Below are 19706 nucleotides of genomic sequence, written 5' to 3' on the forward strand. Positions count from 1 at the left end.
AGAAAAATTGGAAACACTTACATAAAATCAACCAATTTGGACTAAAGACAGAATCTGTGTAAATCTGTTTTTTTTTTTTTTTTTTAAAGCAGTTTTATTTTCAAGTACATAAAGGCACAAAACCTATGCTTTTGTTTGTTTTGTTAATCTCAAAGGTAAGTGGTCACTATCACTGTTTCATGTCTATATATTATAATTTAGATAATTGTGGGTTTTGGCTCTTCATAGCTTATAAAAAGCTGGACTATAATTTTATTTAGTAGGATCTGAATTAAATGAGACTTTACCTGAAGCCTTATATTCTGATTCTTTTGATATAAATAATCCTAAAGAAATTAGGCCAGAGAAATATTCTTGATTTTGTTGTTTTAATCAAACTAAAAATCCTTAACTACTGAGTCCTAGTGTGGCACTGTGGGATAATGCACTGGGCCACACAAGGTCGGGTTGAACTGCAAGGTCAGTGATTCCAATTCACCAGGCCACTCAGAAACCCTATACAGGGTCACTGTAAGTTGGAATTGACTCGATGGCATGTAACAATGACAACAACTGAGATCAAGCAGTGTTACAATTTCCATTTTTACTGTTATTAATTCTGTAGGGCAAGATGGAGACTAGGCATGCCAGAATGTTTTGAATGCCTAGTATAAATTCTAAATATGTTTTTTTTTATAAAATATTTACCAGCAGTTTATTGTATTTCCTTGTTGCTTTTACCTTAAATTGGTTTCTATTCCAAGAAGGTATACATAATAACATATACTGACTGTTTTATCAGTCAAGTAGAAGTTGAAATGGGTAATTTGGATTTTTGTGAATTTTGGATGTGTAGATTTTTGGTGTGTATTGCACCTGGGGACATTTTTTTTTTCTCTTAATTTCAGTAAAAAATCCCAGAAGTGGGATGAAATGAATATCCTGGCGACATATCATCCAGCAGACAAAGATTATGGTTTAATGAAAATAGATGAACCTAGCACTCCTTACCACAGGTAATGTTATGATGATTTTTTTTTTTAAACTTGTTTTCATTTTGCATTTGATTTCAGTTTTGGATACAGCTGATTTGAATTTGTTTGATTTCATATTTGTTACTGGAGCACTAGTTAATAAGTAATAAATAATTTTGCGTGTAATTTTATGAGTAATATGTGACCTTAAAATTATGGAATTATACACGATAATTGTAAATGTTTATTTGTTTCACTTCACTGATAAGGAGCTCTGGTAGCTTAGTGGTAACGTATCAGGCTGCTAACCTCAAGGTCAGTAGTTCGAAACTACCAGCCATTTCTCGGGAGAAAGATGAGGCTTTCTACGCCTGTAAAGGTTTGCAGCCTCGGAAACCCTCTACAGAGTTGCTATGAGTTGGAACCGACTCCATGGCATATCACCACCACCACCACTGGTACCTACCTGCTAATGACTTAGTTTTGCCTTCCTTAAAATAATCCTTTTCTAGAAAGGAAGATGAGGTGTAGGCTTGTTTCCAAAGTAGAAACCAGAGGCTTACACAGTCTGGTTGCAGAAAAAGTTAGCAGCATAGGTGATAACTCTTTGTTAACATACTGAGTGAAAGGCAAGTGGTCATTACTTAAAGAATTAAAAAAAAAAATAGCTTTAACCAGTATCTTTGGACTTGATATTTTTTTAAAAATATGAATGGTAGATCATTTGAATACTGCTTTGTTTTCCTTATTGTACCTCGTCATTCTTCTGAGAGTTGCTGGAAATTTATTTGGTCTCTAAGTTAATAAAGCTATAGATTCAAATGTTTGCCCAAATATGTGCTCAACTTTTACCAATTCAGGACTTGATTTTACTAGTTCCTTTGGTGGCTCTTTTTTTTTTTTTTTCTCCCTTTCTTTTTTAAGGAATTTTATCTTTTTAACAAAAGATGCTTTTATATAAAGATCATGCTATATTATCCCAAAAACCTCACACTTTTGTTGTGGTTGTTAGGTGCCATTGAGTTTCCAACTCATAGTGACCCTGTATAGGGTTTCCCAGGCTGTAAATCTTTGCAGGAGCAGAAAGCCTCATCTTTCTCTTGAGGAGCAACTAGTGGGCTCAAATCACCAACCTTGTCCTTCACAGTACAGTGCTTATCCTATAGAGATATAGCACGCCATACAGAAAATCACTGTTGATTTTATAGACAGACACACACAGTACATCTATAAGTTTTATAACCTAGTATTTTCTATAGACTAATTTGCAAATTATGTTTATTTACCCTGTTCTGCTTAATTAGATCCAATAACGTAAATGAATTTGCTTTAACTTCCATTGGAGGTTAGTGGGGAGAGCATTATCTAAGCCATTGCAATTACTTGTTTCCCAGAGAAGTTCCACATCCACAGTTTTTGTTTCTGTTTTTTAATATATGACTGAGTTCTGCTTGAGAACTAGGGATGTCCATTTTTGCAGTGAAGTGAGGAGTAAGTTTTTCATTTGATGGGATAGATTGGAAAGCGAACTAGCTTTTTTTTATGTCCTAAATTTGGTGTTTGAGATGTAATTTTATTATTGTAACCTAATCTTATGTCTGCAGAAATAATCTGTCTCGACCTTCAGTTGATGTACAAATACCACAACCAAACCCACTGTCATCAAGTTGAGTCTGTCTCAGAATGACCCTGTATAGGTCTTCTGGAGATACTGAATCTTTACAGGGGCAGAAAGCCTCATTTTGCTCCCAAGGAGCAGCTCATAGGTTTGAACTGCCATTCTTACAGGTAGCAGTCCAGTGTGTATCCTGCAGCGCCACCAGAGCTCTATGTACAAATACACGTATTCTGAAACTAGACAGTGTATCTTTTTTTTTTTTATCATTTGTCCTTTATACTTGGTAAAATCATTGAAACTTCATAGTTTTCTTTCAGGTGATTAATGTTTCCAGTAATTTTATGGTTATCAACTAGAGGTATCTCTTGATTGGTGCTGTTATGCCTTTGAATATTTGCAGTTGAACTAAATTAAACTTCAAAGCTGACAACAGACCTATAAATATGTTGATAGTTTTAGTTGGTCAAAAGAACATTATTTCTCTATCTTGTGTTTCTGCCTGCCTGTAAAGTTTTGTGTCAGGTTTTAATTATAATGTGCTTGTCATCCTAGTATGATTGGTGATGATGAAGATGCATTGAGTGATTCAGAGACCACTGAAGTCATGACTCCCGAAATCTTAGCTAAGAAGTAAGTACTGATGACTATAAGGAATTCACTTTTGCTGGTTTTTCATTGTGCCTAAAGACATTTTGTTTTGCTTTATTTGTATAGTAAGAAACATGTTTATCTTGGGTTTTCATACCAAATTTCTTGTCTTATTTCTTCCTTAAAGTCAATTTATACAGGTGGCAGGAAGATTAAAGTACTTTAATCTAGCTTTCTGAGATGTGGTCAATTTCCTGTGAATTTTTAGCATCCTACCAACTGGGTTTTGAAAGATAAAAGTGAGAGAATAAGTAAATTAATAAAGCAGAAATTCTCATCCTTTGTTATTCATTGACTAAGGCTGCTGACTTCAAGGTCAGCAGTTCGAAACTACCAGCCCTTCCATAGGAGAAACATGAAACTTTCTGCTCCCATAAAGATTTATAGCCTCAGAAACCCTATACAGGGGCACTTTGCATTGGAATTGACTCCACGGCACATAACCACCACCACCATTCTCACTCTTTTGCCTGTCATTTTCCTCATCAGGCCATAGTTAGCATAGCAGTGATGTTTAGGTGTTTGAGTGATACTCAAAAGTTGAATACAATACTTTAGTAATATAAGACTATCACAGCGTTGATTTCTGTGTAATGATTGTTGTGTAGATTATCTGCTGCTGAAGGCTTGGAGCCAAAGTATCGGGTTCAGGAGCAAGAAAGCAGTGAGGAGGAAGATAGTGACCTCTCACCTGAAGAGCAAGGTAGTTCATTTCCTTTACTGCTTTTGTCATTATGTTAATAATTTTTGCTATGATATAGCCACTATTTGGAGATTGGCTGTCCTTGAGAAGTAGGAGGGTGGTGATAAGTGTTTGTATAGTAAAGGTTTTACTTGTATGGGTTTACTGTATAATCATTTCCCCCACTGATTTTAAGTATTTCAGAAATTATTATTTAAAGGATTTGTAACTGCTCCTTCTTTGGTACTTTTTAGTGTTGGGTAAATAGCATATGCTCAATAAATAAGTAAATAATTTAGAACCATTAAGTGTCTGGCTGATTTTCAAGTGAGTAGCTATAAAAACGAATTTCTCAATTGCTGGTGCTTTCGTGCTATTTTAAACAGTGATAAAACTTACCAAGTAAACTATTTGCTAATTAAGGTCTTTCATTGAAAGAGCAGCAGTGTCATAGGAAAGGACAGAAAGTTGAACCCCCTCTTTAACAGGACTGGAAGAGGGTCTCATAGCCTATAGAGCACATATACACTTAGGGCATTAACTAGTAGGAGAAAGATGAGACTTTCTGCTGCCACAAAATTTACAGCCTTGGAAACCGTATACAGGGTCGCTATGAGTCGGGACTGACTCCATCCAGGGCACATAACCACCACCACCACATGCAACAGTAGTTGGTGAAGAGAGGAAAGAGATTTTACTGGTTGAACTGTGTGAATATAAATCTCACACCCAAACGAAACCCACTGCCATCAACTTGGTTCCAACATAGCATCTCTATAGGACAAAGTAAACTGCTTCCTAGGGTTTCTATGACTGTGAATCTTTAACAGGAGCAGACAGCCCATCATTCTACCAGCGAGTGGCTGGTGGACTGTAACTGCTGAACCTACTGTGCCACAAGGTCTTCCAAATCTGTACATAGTTTATTTTCAGCTGTCTTTAAAATGAAAAACAAGTAAGCATGTCTTTGTATAGAAAAAAAAAAAGATTGAAGGAAACACACACACACCTAAAAACACAAGACAGAAAATAAAGCAGTAATATACTTGAAGCCTTGAAATATGGGGATGACCTGTACTGTATACAAGTTCAGAAACTTTAGAATTAAGGCTCCTAATATTTATTAATCAGCTGTCAAGATCTTTGTCATGTTTAGCTGCTAAAATATGATTTACTAATTTTTCCTATAAACTTCATACTGTAAAACTTGCTCAACAAGTGGTAAGTGCTTAATTGTTATGGAAAAGATAAATTTTACATATACCATATGTTGCTCAAGTGGTGTTATATTTATTGGACTGTTAACTGCAAGGTTGGCAGTTCAGATCCACCACCCACTCTCGAAAACCCTATATGGTGTCGTTACGAGTCAAAACTGACTCAACAACTCAGAACCAAATCAACAGAAAAAACGAGTGATTGATTACCTCTCTTGTTTTCCAAAGTATACCTTTTCAAGCGACCCTTGAAAAGGTTTCCGAGTAGAAATTGTTTCTAGAGGTTTTTCCCTCATTACTCTCTAAAACCATGATCTATTGAGATCAGAGAATTTATTGTTAACCTAAAATCCTACTTGTTGGTTTTCACTTGTGGTTCCAGGATTCTGCCAGCAGGGGGAGGTATGTGCCAAGTTCTGATTTCACAAATTCCGTTCCCACTAGTAGAGTTCCACGGCACACAGCCACCACCACGTCACCACTACTAAAGTTACTGACTTTTTATAGGTGCTTATTGCTTTAAACAAATTATGTCTAAAAATTCTATTGTGTTTATTGACAGTAGAAATTCTTAGAAAATCAGTCTATTTACAAAATAAGCTCATTAACATGCCTAGTCAGTTATAACCAGACACTATGTAAAGTATATATTGTATAAAGTCATTTGAGTATTAAGTACATATATTTGAGAAAATCATAGTTTTAATTTTGCATAATTTTTATCATAGTTTTAGCTATAAATGGAAAGAAGCATTATTCAGTTTTTAACATCTTTTCTTTCTAATGTAATTAAAAGGTACCATTCAGTATCCCATTACCTTGTTTTGTTTTCTTCAAAACATTTTAAAGTTTGTTAAAATGTTCATCTTCTCTATTAGAATGTAAACTTCAGTGAAAGAAAGTATCTCCATGAAAATGTACCTGGCATGTAGTAAGCACTCAAAGGTTATTTTGTGAATGTGTAACAATTTTAGAAGTTGTAATTGTGACCTGGTACTTCTACATGAAAAAAAATTATAACAAGAATATTGGCTCTTGAGTCATACTTAAATCTGTTCCAGGTATGTCAGCTAATTTGCTTAATATCTCCGACACTCAGTTTCCTCATTTCTTAATAGGGAGCTATATATTTTAAATATTCTAAGACCAATTAATAAGTAAAACCTAGTTAGTATTTGTTGGATTGGGAAAAAAATGATTTTCTTCTACTGGAAATAGAATGCACAAAAGAGAAATACTGCTAATATAAATCCTGTGAATAAGAAACAACTTAAAATAGAATCATGGTACTATCCTTTCAGATAAATAAAAAAAAATTTTAAATGGTAATTTCTCTTTTGATGTGAAGGTAAAAGAAGTAGATTTCTGTACACTATTGATGGGCCATGTAAAGTGCCTTTCTGGAGGGCATTGTGGTAATATGTGCACCAAAAGCTTTAGAAGAAAGTATGTACCTTTTGATCTAGCAATTTAGTTTCCCAGAGCTTAATCCAATGTTTTTCAAATATTTCAAAGTAAATCTCACTCTGTGTACATGTACACATGCAATTACGAAATTAAAAGTTCACAAAACGTTGTTGATGTTAAGTGCCATCGAGTCGATTCTGACCCATAGCGACCTGTATAGGGTTTCCGAGGAGAAGCTGGTGAGCTTGAACTGCCGACCTTGGCAATTCAAACGGCTTTGCAGTCTGGCGCATTAACCCATAGCGCCACACCAGGACATTACTTACCCTTTAATTCTAATTTATTCTATTTCATTTCTTTCTTCCTTCTGTCCTTCCTTCCTTTTAATACTTCCTGTGACCCATTAAAGAATCATGATGCACTATATGAAACACATTAGTTTAATAACTGAAGGGGATTCAGAAAATTCATGGAAAAAATCCATTATATTATCTTTTAACTTCATTTTTCCTCACACTTTTTGAAGCCACCTTGAAAGGGGTAATCAGAAATCCTTGAACAAGCATAGCAATTAAGTTAAGAGAATCACCATCAGCCAAAAATTAATTCCTATGATATGAAGGTCAGACATACCTCCATTCTCCAACCTTTTTGCCAATTCTGCCATTCCTCCCATAGCACTCTTCTTCTTGGCTGGGTTCAGTGACTGGGTGCAGTAGCCACACAGAACTCACAGACCATACTCAGAAATACAGAGTTACTAGAGAAGTAACAGGCTGCAATTCAGGATCAAGATCTATTTGGAAGTAACAGAAACAGCTCAGGAGACAGGATAAAGTTCATCAGTCAGGACAGTTTCCAACCTCTTAGCCTGTTCTTGGCTATATCCACAGGTAGGCAGGCAGGCAGGCAGACCTCCATCAAATGTTATAGCTGTTTAGCTCCACTAGTAAGTGCCCAGAGCACCCCACTCTGCTGAGAAGCTGCCTGCGCGAAGTGCTTGGTTCTGTCACTCAGTGGCTTGGCAAGCCTACTGCTACCTTGGTCTGCAGACCAGGGAACCCTCCATATCCATCTGGTGCTGGTCTCCTGATTCTTGCCATGTGTGCTCTCTCATGCCCTCTGTCTCAGAGCTGGTACAGCACTCACTCTTTCCTGGATGTAGAAGGTTCTTCGTGCCAGAGACTCTGCATCTAAAGGATGAGCTCCACACTAATTCTTCTTGATGGTAGTGAGGTTCATTTCCTGCCCCAAGTCTCTGTGGCATTAATTCTAAGCCTAACCTGATAGTAAAACTCACCAATCCTCTTGGCAGGCCTTAGATACTTTATTTGCATAGTTGTTCAGTTCCTGCAAGAATTTTATATACCTTATTTGCATGTTGTTGTTGTTAGGTGCTGTCGAGTTGTTTCCGACTCATAGCAACTCTGTAGAGGGTTTCCAAGGAGTGGCTGGTGCTCTTGAACCACCAACCTTGTGACTCAAACTGACTTTGCAATTCAGCACATTAACCCACAGTGCCACACCATAGTTCCAGTCAATTGTTTTGTGGACATTACAAGATTTTTCTTAGAAAGACCATATAATAGTTCACTTCCGTGCACCTAACCTAGACTAGGTCAGCTCACAAGTTAGAAAAACACAACCATTCTACCAAATACACACGTGCCAACTACAAGCTTGGAGAGCCCATCTGACACCTCAACTGGTCACAGTTTCTGAACTGGTTTTCCACTATTCCCTCAGGATGCCAGCCAGGTTGGTAGTCTACATGACACACTCAAGTTCTGACCTGTTGGTTCCACCTGCCTCTTTGGGTTCAATGTTGTTGTTTGTTGTTAAATGCCACTGAGTTGGTTCTATACATAGAAAAAAGAAAAACAGCCTCGATAGCCTCTATACATAGCTACCCTGTATAGGGTTTCTGAGGAGCAGCTGGTGAGTTTGAACCGCCAAACTTGCGGTTCAGACCAATCTTTCAGTCCAGCAGTGCCACACCAGGACTCCGTGGGCTCAATAATTAAGTAACTCACAGAAGCTTACAGAGAGTAACAATACTTACAACTTCAGGTTTATGACAACCAGAAAGATTACAAATGAAGAGACATGTAGGGTAATGTCTGAGAAAGTTGAAATGTGGATCGTCTCCTTCCCAAGGAACACATCCTCCTCCCAAGAGCACATGTTCTCACCAAACAGGAAGCTCTCACCAACTGGGAAGCTCATCTGAGCCTTAGGTTAGGACTTTTATTACCTTTCCCACATGGTCATGATTGTCCACATGAAGCCTCCAGGTGATCCTTCTTGGTCTGGACAGCCTCCACTCTTTAGCCTCAGGGTAGTCTTGCTCTCACTCAGGAACTGAGAACAAAGGCCAAATTGCTTTCTGCACCTCACAGTTCATCTATGTTACTACTGTCTAAACTGGAGCATTTTTAAAAAGTTACATCTGAATGATTACATCTGACAGTAGGCATAAGCTGAAATGGCCCTGGGTAAACTGGGGATGTTAGGGTTGCCATTACTGTATTTTGAGTGAAAAAAGAAAAACAGTCTCTATAGCAATATATAAGGAGCTCTGGTAGCGTAGTGGTTATGAGTCAGGTTGCTGACCTCAAGGGCAGCAGTTCGAAACTACCAGCCATTCCTTGGGAGAAAGATGAGACTTTCTGCTCCCGTAAAGATTTACAGCCTCGGAAACCCTATACAGGGTTGCTAGGAGTCGGAACCAGCTCCACGGCACACTACTACCACCACCACACCACCATAGCGATTTATCGAGTCCTGGTGTGGTGATGTAGGTTAATACACTGGACTGCAAAGTCGGTTTGAATCACAAGATCAACAGTTCAAGTTCGTAAGCCACTCCTCAGAAACCTATACAGGGTCACTATGGGTCAGAACCGACTCCACTGCACTTAACAACAACATAACTATATATGTAGTACTGGTGTGGTACCATAGGATAACACTTAACCTCAAGGTCAGTTTGAACTGCAAGGTCAGCAGTTCAAACTCACCACACCAGCCACTCTTCAGAAACTCTTCTATATACAGGGTTGCCATGAGTTGGCAGCACTGAACACACCAACATAGCAATATATGATTAACTTTTTTTTTTATTGTTTTATTGTGGATTATATGATAGTTTACATGGGAATCATTAGTTTTACATTCATCCTATCGTATATGGTTTCATTGCCATCATTACAATCCCCTCCATGCATCATCAACCAACCACAGGATATATCCTACAAGCCTGCCACTCCCCCCCACCTCAACCCCTACCCCCAGTCGTCAGTACATAGCCTCTCTCCCTCTCTGGGTCTAAAGCCCCCAGTTGCTCCATCTCTTCACGTCATCGTCTCTGCCTCCATCTCAGGCATCACTGCTTCTCTCGGTAGGGTCCTGCTCTCCATTCTTCTCCCTTGATAGTCCCAGGGACCTTCGCTCCTAGACTGCAAAGTTAATAACTCCCCTCCTTGCCACAAAATGTCTACCTTTACATTTACAACCCTCACCATCAGTCCTGATAACAATTACTCACCATTGTATCACAAGAGACCTATCCACATTTCCTTTTATATGATTAACTTTTATAAAATATATATTTGGAAATAAATCTAGAATCTTAAAATAATGTTAATGATAATTGTGGACTAAGGATATTAAAATTGTTTTTTTGTTTTGTTTTCTTAGTTTCTGTCATGAATATGTGACTTTTGTATCAATAAAAAGTGTTACCTTTTTAGTAAATTTATGTATGGCATTTAGAGGTAATTTTATTATTGTTGTCGATCGCTATCAAAGCAGTTTCAACTCATAGCAGCCTGATAAGTTTCCTAGGAGCTGGTGGTATGTTTGACCCGCCAACCTTGTGATTCAAACTGACCTTGTGGCCCAATGCGTATCTTATGGTGCCACGCCAGGACTCCTAGGTATTTGTTGTTGTTGCTATTATTGTTCAGTGCTGTCGAGTTGGTTCCAACCCGTAGCAACCCTATATAGGTTTCTGAGGAGCAACTGGTGAATTTGATCCATCAACCTTGCGGTTCAAATTGACTTTGCAGTCCAGAGCATTAACCCACAGCATCACGCCAGAACTTGTAGAACCATTATTTTTGAAAGACATCAGTAAAAATTTAGTCCTGAGAATTTAGCCTTTTTATTCTTTTCTTTATTTCACTTCCCTTCGCAATGAGCCACCCTCAAAAAACAAAATAGATTGCAGAAGACTAATTTATAAGTAGAGGAGAAGAGAAATGCCAGACACCATCCTGATGCTGTGAAGCAAGTGTGTATGTGTTGACAGATCTTCCCCTGTCCTAACTCCAGTAGAGGCTGAAAATGATCAGTAGTGACATGAATTACACATAACTGTTTGTAAAATATAAGAATAGCTGATGGTTTTTTAAAAAAAAAAAATTTAGGGAATTAAGTCATATTGAAAAGTACTTTGAATCGCCTTTAGACTTGAAATAAAATCCACTCACTTGAAAAATGAAATTGTGACGTTAGTGTCTATCAGAATAAAATGAAAGGGTACTGAATTTTTTTCTGAAAACTAATTTAAAGGGTTGATGCTTATTTTGAGATATAGCTTTGTTTAATTTTTAAAATATTTTATAGATACTTTAGTAAAACAATGGTGAGTGTATTTTAATGCTCTTAAATGACAGAACAAACAATTGGCAATTTTATGTGGACCTCTTTCTTTTTTTTTTTTTTTACTGGTCCAAGAAATTTTAAATCATATGATTATTTCCTCTTCATAAAAATGCTTTTCAAAGTACCATATATTAATAAAATATCAGTTTGTTGAATTTCTACCAGTTGTATATTTCTATTATGAAGACTATAAAAGAAAAAAATAATCTAAAATTACTTTACATGTCTTTACAACAGGTTTTTCTTAAAATTTTTCTGGAAATTTTTAGGTTCTAAAATTTTGGGGAATCCTGAGGTTATGTTTTCAGCTGGAAATGTTTGAAATCATGGCAGTCTCTTAATGGATACTGATCATTTTAAAAGAAATTTGTTTTTAATAATAAAAATAAGAACTTGGAAAAATTAAAATTACCCCCATAATTCCTTGGCCCAGAATTAGCCACAATTGTTAGAGTCCTGATATGGCACCATAGCATAAGCACTCAACCTCAAGGTTGGTTTGAACTGTATGGTCGGTGGTTCAAACTCATCAGCCGCTGCTCAGAAACCCTGTACCGGGTCACTATGATTCGGATCCAACTCTACAGCACTTAACAACAATTGTCTTATTTTCTGTGTGTATTTGTGTGTGCACACATGGACACAGGCTTGTTGTTGTGTGCCATCAAGTTAATTCTGACTCCTAGCAACCCAGTGTGACAGAGTAGAGCTGTCTTAGAGGGTTTCCCTGGCTGTATAATCTTTACTGGAACAGATCACCGAGTCTTTTCTCCATGTGCTGAGTGGGTTCAGACTGCCACTTTTCAGCAGCTGAGTGCTTGAGCATTGTACCACCAGGGAAACTTTCAGGGTTTGCCTTTGGTTAAATTGTATATATGGTATTATAGGTTGCTTTTTCACCTCACAGCTTTTTCTGGATACGTTTTTCATATTTTCAAATTTTCTTCACAAATAATATCTGTCTTGTTATTTAATAGATACAAATTTGAACCATCTCAAGCAGAGGTCAGCAAACTTTTTCTGTAAAGCGTCAGATAGCATATATTTTAGGTTCAGTTACTCAACTTTGCCATTGAGCATAAAAGTAGTCTTCTTGTTGTCAGTGTCGCTAAGTCAGTTCTGACTCGTAGTGAGCCTGTATAGGGTTTCTGAGAGCAGCTGGTGGGTTTGAACTGATAACCTTGCAGTTACCAGTCCAGTGCTTATCCTACAGTGCCATACCAGCGCTCAAAAGTAACTATGAATGAGCATGAATGTGTTCCAGTTAAACTTTATACTTATTTACAAAACAGGCTTGGGCTGTAATTTGATAATTCTTGTGCTAAAGACTCTAAGCATCTCTTATTTTATCTTATAGAAAAAAAGCGACAGTTTGAAATGAAAAGAAAGCTTCACTACAATGAAGGACTGAATATTAAATTAGCTAGACAATTAATTTCAAAAGACCTGCATGATGATGAAGAGGATGAAGATGAAGAAATGCTAGAGGCTACAGATGGAGAAAGGATGAATACAGATGAATCAAATCAAGGTTAGATGTTTTGAAAATATCAAGACTCTGGTGTTAGTTACTGGTGGTTATGGTGGTATTGTGCCATGGAGTCAGTTCTGACTCATGTGACCCTATATAGGTTTTCCGAGATTGTAAATCTTTACGGGAGCAGAAAGCCTCATCTTTCTCCCAAGGAACGGCTGGTAGTTTCAAACTGCTGAAATTGAGGGTAGCAGCCTGAGTCGTAACCACTATGCTACCAGAGCTCTCCTTGTTGTTAGTTACTAGGGGGCTTCAAAAGAAGTTTGTGTAAGAATTGTATTAAAAGAGACTGGTGCTCTTTTTCTGGGTGCCTTGGCATTGCCAACATGGGCAAGTATTGAGGTCTTCATACTGCCAGCCAGCAAGCTCTGTAGCCACCAACAGAACCAAAAATGCCTTGGTAAACAGTACAAAGAAACTTATTTGGGCACAGCTTTGAAAGCCACCCCCTTTGGAGGCATTTCCCATACAAAGGGTATTGTGTTAGAAAAGTGGGTGTTGAAGCCAAACAGCCAAATTCTGTCATTAGGAATTATGTCAGAGTCCAGTTCATCAAGAATGGAAAGAAAAGCACAGCCTTTGTACCCAACTATGGTTGCTTGAATTTTATCAAGGAAAACAATGTTGTAGTTGCTGGATTTGGTCACAAAGGTCATGCAGTTGGTGGCATTCCTGGCGTCTGCTTTAAGGTAGTCAGAGTAGTCAGCATCTGTGTTTTGGCCGTATACAAAAGGCAAGAAAGAAAGGCCAACATCATAAATTTTGATGTTGAAAAGTAATGATAATAAATTTTCATATTCCCAAAAAAATGATAATGGAATTTTTTTCACAAACTTTTTGAAGCCACCTTGCATTTGGTACTGTCAAGTTGGTTCCTACTCGTAGCAACCCTATGTATAACAGGACAAAACACTGTCGTCTGCCATCCTCACAGCTGTTGCTTTGTTGGAGCCCATTGGTGCAGCCATTGTGCTAATCCATCTTTGAGGGCCTTTCTGTTTTTCGCTGACCTACTTTACCAAGCATGATGCTGTGCTCCAGGGACTTGTGATCCTTAGTGCTTAAAATAATATCTTTTATTTTGCTTTTAACTTGTGAAGGACCTCAGAAATTTTTGCTGAAATAACTTATTTACTATGCCAAAATTTTCTAAAATCCCAACCCTTGTTTCAAAATAATATTTTTATTGTTTAAGACTTTTGGTCTGTTTTAATGGTTTGTCTTTAGACATTTATGTCTATTTTGTTTTCATTGTTTTGGGTCATATTTTATTAGTCACATCAATCTAATTTAAAGTTTAAACTTTTGAAAAAGAAACATCTTCAATATGGAAAATTTGTTTTGAAATCCCTTAAGGCCCAGTGTACATCATATCTTTCCAGTATAGAATCTTTTGAATGTTGATGGACAAATTATTTGATTGCTTGTTTTTTCTTTTTTCTTTTTTTTTGGCAGTCTCTGCAACCTAGCAATTCTTGATCAGATTCATAAAAAATATATTTTATTTATTTGTAATAAATTGTTACTCTGATACTCAGTGAAGGTTAATCTTCTGTACTACTAATGAAATTTTTGTGCCCATTAGTCATTCTTTGTGCTTGCAAAGTGGTACTTTTTAGTGAAGGTATAGCTTCCTCTTTTATTAGTTTTGCTTAATATGATTAAACCTTAGAAAAGTAGTTACTGCATTGTTCTGGTATGAATATGAGTGATGTCTCCGAGAGCTTGATGAGTCACTGTCTCATAGTGTCAAGATCACAGGTTTTTTTTGTTATTCCATGTTATGCTTTAGCCTTTTACACTGTTTTATGTAGCATTTTCATTTCATTGTATGTACTAAAAGTGAGGGGACTTCAAAAAATTGGTTATAAAATTCCATTATATTTTCTATTGAGTTTTTTTGAAGTCCCCTCATGTTTAACTTGAATAAATGTCTACTTATGCTGTTGTTTTACAGCTTCGTTCTCGCACTCTTTTTATATCTATTACACTTTTTTTGGTGACTTATCTCCTAATTGCCCTGGGATCTTAATTTTCCTTATTTACCTATATTTTGGTAGTTTCTTTTCATGTGTTCAGAGTGTTACTTTGATTCAAACTTTTCACCAGTTTCTACTTAGACTTATAGAATCAACTCTTAGTGACTGTAGCAAAACACTAGGAATAACCTCAGTTGACACTGAAAATTTGTCCTTGCACCTCTGTGCCAGATAGTAAAGGGATGTCTTTTCCTTTTCTTTTTCTCTGCAGTCATGGGTTTTTAAACAATAACTCAGGTCTTTTGTCCATCTCTGCTTATAAAACATGATTTCACATATAACATATTTTTTCATTTGATTTAAGTATAATAGACAATGGAAATTTTTACTAGCGCCATGGCTGATTCCCCCTCACCTCCCCCCCCCCATTGGAAATGAAGTATTCTTTACATAGGATAGCTTAGCATCATGAAGTCTGAAAGGATAAGAAGGCAAGATAGTATAACAGTCTTAAGGAAGTAAAATCCTTACTTATCCTCCTGCCCAAAATCTCCAGGACCTCATTACTTTTGTGAGTATTGAAGTTCTTCTCCTGTCCCCATCTGTTTGGTTCTTATTTTTATAGAAGAAGTGGCATGTTTGGACACTGAGAAATAACCTTATAGTCTTTTTGTTGTTGTTATTGTTTTGAAAGTAAAGTTACAGTCAAGTTTATTTAGGTATAAACGTTTAAAACCTGGAAATGTATTATACATAAGTACATACATATTAAATAAACTAAAGCCATTACATGAAATCAAACCAGTTTAAAGAAAAAACAAAAAACAGGAATGTCTTGATTTCTCCCCTATACTATCTCCCCTTCTTCCCCTCATCATACCTTACTTATAGTTTTGAGATAATAAATGTAAAGCTTATTTTTAGTGCTTAGAGTCCTGGTGTGGTGCTGTGCCAAATGCGTCAGACTGCAAAGTAGTTTGAACTGCAAGGTTGATGGTTCAGGCTCACCAGCTGCTCCTTGGGAACCCTATACAGGGTCGCTGTGGGTCGAAATCCACTTGAAGGCACTTAACAATAGTTGTCTATTATAAAATCCTATCTATCTACCTATGATTTATTCACAGAAATGTTCAGCCTGAAACCTACTTTTTCCATTATCAAGTGATGTTTCTGTTCTGCTCTTTAGAATATTTAGGGAACATACTGTTTCTTTCTTATTAGCATGTATGAAATGGTAACTTACCTTGTTTGTATTTTGAATATTTATGTTTGTCGTCCATCGCAATGGCACGGAACTTGGGTAGTTCCAAAGTTGGAAATACACAATATTGACTTTTTAATTTTGTCTTTGCAGGATCTACTACAAGTGACCAACTGCAAAACAAATCATAGTTCATAAAAGAGATTTGTTCAACACTGCAATTGTCAAATACAAACCCTGTTAACTATAATACAAACGATGCTTCTTGTTCTGTACAATTCATGACTTCAGTACTGAAATCACATACCAGTTATACTGTATTGCCAAGAATTAAATGGTAACCTTAGAGACTGATTAGACTGAAAATGCCTAATTGATACATATATTCTTGTGCCTAGTACTTCACAAATATAACATAATGTCATTAGTCCAAAACAACATTACTTTTATAAGAACACTGGTTAATTTGTATAAGATATGATATAGCTTTTTATGGTTTAAAAGTTAAACTATCTTTTTGGAGGGGCAGGGGTACTAATTTATTTTCTCCTAGATTTGGTTGCGCTTATAAAAAGTTGTTTTGTTTTTTAATCAAAAACAAGTTGGAACAACAGGTTGTATAGGACAATAAAGAATCAGACTAAAAGGTATCTTAACACTTGTCTTCAACTTGAGTAGTCTGTTTAATTGAAAAGGCTTATAAGAGATTGTATTTTCTTGGTCTACTACCTTTTAAATTCTCATTGAGTTTCTTTGTGTTTATAAGGAAAGGATTGAACTTTTTCTCATTAAAACTAGCTTTTCCACAAATAAATTATTGTATGATAAAGTCTGCTGTGTTGTTTTGTTGTTGTTGTTTTTTTGTACACTATAAATAGGCAGATTTCAAATACATTTTTTTTTTAAAAAACAAATATCATTTTAAAGTAACTATCTTAGTATTATTCCCATTTATATATCTGTCTTTACCTCTGCCTGTGTTTCCCATGCCTTTCCACACATACACACATTTATTTACCTTTATAAAGTATCCTAAAGATTGTCAATTCATTAGGAATGCTTCTTTCTCTCATTTAACTCTGTCATTGGTACAACAATGAAATTCTTATTTTGACCATCAATGCCTACTAGCTTTTCTAATTTATGGAGAAAATAGATGAAGTAACAGCAGTACTATAGACAGGAAGTACAGCTCAACTTCTGAATGTCTGCACCTCCCCTGGTTTACAGCTTGCTAATTTCATTGCTATTATGAGTTTATTGTTTGACTTAATTAGATCTTAGAAAACAAACTGGTTTTTGCATGATGAGAGAATTGTGTGCAACCAGTGGTATGATTATAGTTCCTGAATGTACACTGAAGTAAGCCTGAACATGTTTTAATATAAAAAACTAATAGCCCTTGCCTTAAGGGAATATGACAATGTATACTATAGCAAATGAACTTTATTCTTCTAACACATTAAGAATTATTTGGCTTTTTTCCAGAAACGAAGTGCAGTTCCTCTGTATCTTGGTTTAGTGATGGTTTCATTTCTAGTCAATTTATTTGTATCTTAAATTTTATTTGTATCAAAAGAATCCATTATATAAACAGACTTTTTAAATGATTTATGTATATTGTATATATGAAATGGCTTTTACTGAGCAACATTTCTTCCACTTGCAAGTTTATGGAAATATCAGTATGTCAAAATAAATAAAAAGTGGGAGAATTTTTTTGCTATTAGAATGTCTTTTTTTCTTTTTTCTATGGACTGCAAAGTACTTCTGAACTGAGGTGGATTATTCTCATGAAGCTCACTGGTTTATAAAACAACAATGTTTATCTCTGCTTTCTGAATTTAGAATGTCATCCAACCTCTATGAAGAGATTCAGGGATGAAACCTGTATGTGTGTATATACACAGTCTGTGCTCTCACAGAAAGTATACCGCTTCTCTTTATTTGTAGAAGTAACTGCTATGCAATAAGAAGGTTATCAGGTGCCATTGAGTTGGTTCTGACTCATAGCAACTTTAGGTAGAACAAAGTGCTGCCTGGTCCTACTCTATTTTCTCAATCATTACTTTTCTTGAACCCCTTGTTGTAGTAACTTTGTCAACCCAATTCCTTGAGCGTCTTCCTCTTTTTCACTGACCAGAGCTATACCAGGCATAGTGTTCTACCCAGGAACTGGTTCCTCCTCATAGCATGTTCAAAGTACAAGAGACAGAGTCTCAACATCTTCGCTTCTAAGGAACATTCTGGCTGTACTTCTAAAATAGATTTGTCTGTTCTGGCAGTCCATGGTGTTTTCAGTTTTCTACACCAGCACCATAATTCAAATGCATTAATTCTTCCATCATCCTTATTCATTATCCAGCTTTCCCATGCATTTAAAGTGATTGAAAACACCATGACTCGAATCAGGCATACTTTAGTCCTCAAGGTGACATCTTTGCTTTTTAATACTTTAAAAGAGGCTTTTTGCAGCAGATTTACCCAGTCCAATATGTTGGTTTCTTGACTGCTGCTTCCATGGGTGTTGAGGAAAAGTAAGACTTTTAAACAAGTGATTGTTGTTTTTCCTATGAACTATTTCTTGAAACTTAAATTACAGGGAAACTGACATTCCTGATTTCAGAGAGTAGAAATTATCCCAGAGAAATAAGATATACCAAGTAACATGCTCAGTAGGATTTTAGGTAATTGGTCATTTGTCATCAAGTAAAAATGTTTCCAAGTCATGACTTGATGTAGTATTAGACTATACAGTAAATGAACCTTTATGATTCAAGTTAAGTTTTCCTTTGGAAAGTTACATGAATGTTCTAGCCAAAATAGATTTTACTGTATACTTTTATCAATATCACCTCCTCTTATTAACTCTTTCGATGTTATCTTGTCTATTTATTCATTATTCCATTTGAGATTCAACAGAGGTGGATCTTTAATATCCGTCTCATGTATAAATAAGAAGCTCTGGTAGTGTAGTGATTATGAGTCGTGCTGCTAATCTCAACAGTCAGCAGTTCAAAACTACCAGCAGTTCCGCGGAAGAAATATGAGACTTTGCTGCCGTAAAGATGTACAACCTCAGAAACCCATACAGGGTCTCTAGAGTCAGAACCAATTCCACAGCACACTACCACCAACTTGTGTGTAAATGGGTTGTTATAAAAATAGCTTTTAAAAGTGCAATACAGTTTTTCCTTAGACTGCTAAAATGTTTTTCTTACAATTTTTCCATTTAAGTAATAAAATACAACAATATGCCTGTGTTTAGATTGTGTTTTCTTGCTGCCCAGCTATCTCAAGACCATATTCCTTTGGCCAGGAGTGGATCTTGGACCACATTATGGAAAAGTAGTTAGTTTTGTGAGTTTGTAGTAGAAATAATATCAATATATACCATTTATGGGTATGGAGTCCTTCTGTAGCGCTGTAGGATAAGCACTCAACCTCAAAGTCAGTTTGAACTGCAAGGTCGACAATTCAAACTCAATAGCTGCTCCTCAGAAACCCTATACAGGGTCACTGAATTGGAACCTACTGAATGGCACTTAACAACAACAACCACCGTTTATGGAGAACCTTTTATTCATTCTTGCTCAGCATTAAGTTGGATTCCTTAGATCCATTCCTGACAACAACTCTGCAGAGTAGTATGTATTGCCAGCACTTTATAAGTGATATGAAAGTTGAACTTCCTTCTGGAGGATAGAAGAGAGAAGGTATGGTAGCAATAGATGCACAAGTCTATGGATTGCATGTGATTTGCCAAGCATAGGACTTTAATTTGGGCTAATTTATGCAA

The 19706-nt window shown here is 36.3% G+C and overlaps 1 protein-coding gene across 1 annotated transcript in view; it reads left to right on the plus strand.

The window, feature by feature from the left end:
* PPP1R2 (protein phosphatase 1, regulatory (inhibitor) subunit 2) overlaps window positions 1-16259 on the plus strand; it is a 29732-nt gene extending 13473 nt beyond the window's left edge. The window contains exons 2-6 of the mRNA XM_006869415.1: window positions 888-995; window positions 3124-3201; window positions 3828-3922; window positions 12551-12724; window positions 16061-16259. Coding sequence (XP_006869477.1) covers window positions 888-995; window positions 3124-3201; window positions 3828-3922; window positions 12551-12724; window positions 16061-16098 — 493 coding nt within the window. The 3' untranslated portion in view covers window positions 16099-16259. The remainder of the gene's footprint in view (window positions 1-887; window positions 996-3123; window positions 3202-3827; window positions 3923-12550; window positions 12725-16060) is intronic.
* The last annotated feature ends 3447 nt before the right edge of the window (window positions 16260-19706 follow it).

This window comes from Chrysochloris asiatica, unplaced genomic scaffold (assembly GCF_000296735.1).
Source record: "Chrysochloris asiatica unplaced genomic scaffold, ChrAsi1.0 scaffold00130, whole genome shotgun sequence".
Lineage (NCBI taxonomy): Eukaryota > Metazoa > Chordata > Mammalia > Afrosoricida > Chrysochloridae > Chrysochloris > Chrysochloris asiatica.